The sequence below is a fragment of the Camelina sativa genome, chromosome 16 (assembly GCF_000633955.1).
Source record: "Camelina sativa cultivar DH55 chromosome 16, Cs, whole genome shotgun sequence".
Lineage (NCBI taxonomy): Eukaryota > Viridiplantae > Streptophyta > Magnoliopsida > Brassicales > Brassicaceae > Camelina > Camelina sativa.
The window spans coordinates 23779117-23783040 of NC_025700.1; the positions used below are offsets into that span (position 1 = coordinate 23779117).

At 33.1% G+C, this 3924-nt stretch overlaps 1 protein-coding gene across 1 annotated transcript in view; it reads left to right on the top strand.

Annotated features, from left to right (window-relative positions):
- The window catches only part of LOC104753962 (putative F-box/LRR-repeat protein At5g54820), a 4114-nt gene continuing 2280 nt past the window's right edge, over positions 2091 to 3924 (top strand). The window contains exons 1-3 of the mRNA XM_010476135.1: positions 2091 to 3023; positions 3499 to 3672; positions 3768 to 3921. Of these exons, the coding sequence (XP_010474437.1) occupies positions 2091 to 3023; positions 3499 to 3672; positions 3768 to 3921 (1261 nt within the window). The remainder of the gene's footprint in view (positions 3024 to 3498; positions 3673 to 3767; positions 3922 to 3924) is intronic.

The window sequence follows — 3924 nt, forward strand, 5'->3', positions numbered from 1 at the left end:
TTTTCTTTTTTTTTTTTTTTTTCTTTTCTTCTCTTTTTTTGGATCTAGGAAGGATTTACAAAGAGGAACATGACTCTTATCATTTCGTTTTAATCGGATTTTTTAAAACTTAATTTTCATTTTGTATATAGAATTAAAAACATTATCTTGTTTTTGTTTTTTTGTATAAAATTATGTTAGAAAGTCACAAATTAACCATGAATCATTTGATTGCATGACTGCATCGTACTTATATATACACTACCACAAAAAGCCACGAAAACGAAAAACTACTAAGCTATAGCCACTAGTTTTTTTTTTCGTGACTGTTCGTGGCTAGTTCAGCATATAGTCACGCGAAATTTAAGTTGTAACCATAAAAAATACTTTCGACTATGTTTCAAAGTTACAAGGTAAGATGACTATTTTGAAGTCGTTTGTAAAATTGAGGTTGATGATCTCTCGTCCAATATTTTTCACGCATTATCACACATTGATGAGTTGCTATATTTATATTTTTATCACTTTACATGCTCTAGTGCTCTAACTAATTGTCTCGCACATTGGGTATGTCTTATGATGCTTATCTCAGTTGTAAGCATTTGATTTGAAAATGAAGAATTTCTTTGACAAAAAAGATATACTTTTTAGTAATATAGTCACTTAAAAGAATATGTATTAGTAGCTAATATGTAATATCTTATCTATTACCCTAAAGCTATTACGTCAAAATTATATATAGACTGCTAGATAGTAATCTTGATCGGTGAATATATGTGTGCTTTCCACGAATGTGAAGCTCCATTTTATTTGTTACATCCTATGGAAAATACATAGCATTTTATGCTAAGAACGAGGTTACATATGATGTTTAAGAGAATTGAGCTCCTCTTCGATTATATATATATATATATTTCCCTAACTGGGAAACGTTAACTTTCGATATCCGCTTTAACAAATAACTTCTTTTTTTTTTTTGATATCCTCCATCAAAGCATTTTCTCAGTAAGATAATTAGAATATGTATTGAGTAGAATAGTCACTATGTTATGTATGATTTTTTTCTAAAGATTATCAATAAAAAAACTTTACCCATACATCTTTTCTTTAAGTCATTTAAGGTGGTGGTGGCATGAAATTTTTGTAGTCGTTTTAACGAGCTAAATGTATTGATTTTTTTTTATTCAGTCAAGATGTGGGCGTGCGCATGGGCCTCTGTTGGAAAGAAAGAGTGGAGCTTTACCTGCATAACATTATGGGACAAGATTAAGGTGTTGGCATACGATGGAGCCAAAATGTTACAGACTATTTCAGGGGCTGTACAAGTTCTTTTACACGATTCTTGAAAAGTTTACTTACTCTAAGATTTATCAGTAGTGGGCTTTAATTTGTTTGTCTCATATAGTGATGTTCTCCGTTTGTTTGGTTTACGAATAATTTAACCCTCAGAAAGAGTGGGGAGTACTTGGTCATCACTCATCACTCATCTATGAGAACCATAGATAAAAATAAATTTATTGAGTGACATAAACAAATAAGATGTTATATCATTTTGTTTATAGATATTGATTTTTTTTAAAAAAAATTGAAAATAAAATATCGTTTAGCTAACAAAACTAGTTACGAACTGAACTAAACCGGTGTCAAAGTAACCAAACCAAAACATAGGAAGAGCCACTTAAGTCGGAACCAAACTATCTTCGAAGATAAACTTAAGTCGTGGCGATGTGGCAAACCTATCTATAAGATGAGGTCAAGGATTCTGTCCATTTTCTGTCATAGATTTTGCATCAACCATACCTATGTTTTTGGATTGAATTACAGTTGTTTTCTCACTGTGATATGCTAAGGTATTTAGATTATCTTCCGTTTTTGAGTAAATTTCTATGTTCTCGCTGATTCACATTTACTACGACACATGTGAAAGTGTTATTCAACACGTCTCTCTCCGCTTACTAGGTTAAAAACAACCTGCCATATCAAACCAAAAAAATATCTAAACCTTTAACAAGAATATATAGAGAAGCTAACAGTCTCTGTCAGGTTTAAGCCATTCGTAAAATTACAAACACATCTCTTCTTTCGAAACTCAAAACACATTTCTCTTAACAATGGATTTAATTCAACAAGACATGTTCTCTTGTCTTCCCGACGTTCTTTTAATTGTGATAATCTCTTTTTTGCCGTTTAAGGATTGCGTACGCACCAGTATTCTCTCCAGGAGGTGGAGGTATCTCTGCCATGAGACCAAAAACCTTTCTTTCAAGGAATCCGACTACGTGAGTAGTTCTATCACTGATGATGAGTTTGCAATATATGACGCTAGGGTTTCCTTTTTTCGTTTTATTGATACATGGATCTCTAGAATTCATCATCAAGTCGTGGAAAGTTTTGAGATCTGTTTCTCTAATCCGGTGGGTTTCGCGGCTTCCATTGAGGCTCTAATTGAATTCGCGGTCTCCAAGGGAGTGAAGAAGTTAGTTATTGATTTGTCAAACCCTGCATGGAGAAGCTACGATGATGTATCATATCATCATTTTGTTGTTACATTGCCAGAAAGTGTTTACAGTCTTTCAACCCTAGAGACACTAAAAATATACGGGTGCAAATTTGATCCTTCAAAATTCACAAACAAGGGATCGTTAAGAAGACTCTTTTTCGGTTGGATGAGCCTTGAAAAGCTCGACTCTTTGCTCTCCAAATATCCTTCCCTCCATAGTCTAAGTATCAAACAATGTTGGGACGTGGATATCACATCGATAACCGGACAGTTAAGAGAGATAGACGTTGAGAATTCCGACTTCAGTTACATGTTTTGTGCCTTTGACTTGCCTAATATACACAGCTTGAAGTACGCAGGCCCAATTTTTAACTTGTACTTCGACATGGAAACGATCATAGAATATGTATATTTAGATTTTGAGGTAGAGGGCGTGTATGAGGAACCAAGTGAGTCAACACGAATGGACGGTGAAATTATTTCTAGTTATCTCAATGGTCTACGAGCAGCTCGCACTATAACTGTCTGTCCTTATCTCCTTCAGGTATATTTAAATGTTTACATCTTTAGATTAGATTTTGATAGTAAGTTATAAGATCTTCGAATATTTGAAATTTTTGTGATTGCGATATATGGTAGTAGACTATAGCAGTTGTTGTCTAGTGAAGAGAAATTATGTTGAAGATGTAGTTACCGTAAAATACTAAAATAGATTATCAAAAATATCAGGTTAAGTGTGTATATACTGTTAGATCAAAACAACCGTTTTCTCAGATAAATTTTTGCGATTTGAACAAAACAATTCCATTATTGTGATCATTTGGAAGAAAATGATATTTTTGAACTATTCACTAATAGCTAGTCACCTAGTGAATAAAGATCATGTTTATTGCTTTAGCCCTACTATGAAAATTTCTAACACAATATGTTTTCAGCTTTTACATTAAATTGTTTTATATAGATGTTGTTTTAATGTATTGTTAATTGATATTTTAATATGTTTCTTTTTCTTATGGAAGGCTATTCCAGAATGTGACAATCGAAATTGTTTGCTCAAGCCTATGGAAACACAACATTTGGTGTTGAGGGCGAAGATGCATACGAAAGAGTTTAACGGAATTAGGATTCTTTTGGAAAATTGCCCTAAGTTGGAGAGTCTAACTTTTGATATTCTTCCTCCACACCCTTTCCCGGTAAGATTTCTATATATGCACTTTATAAATAAAAAAATGCAATAGAGTAGTTACATTTTCTATTAACCAAATTAAAGCGCATGATTATTCTGTAGATGACTTTGTCATATTGTGGCATCGATCCACGTACATATTGGATGGAAAACAGGACATCTACTTGTCTAATGAAGACACTAAAGGTCGTGGTGGTTAGGAATTTTGGTGGTAGTTTTAATGAGCTAAATATATTGAGATATTTGATTCGATGCGGCA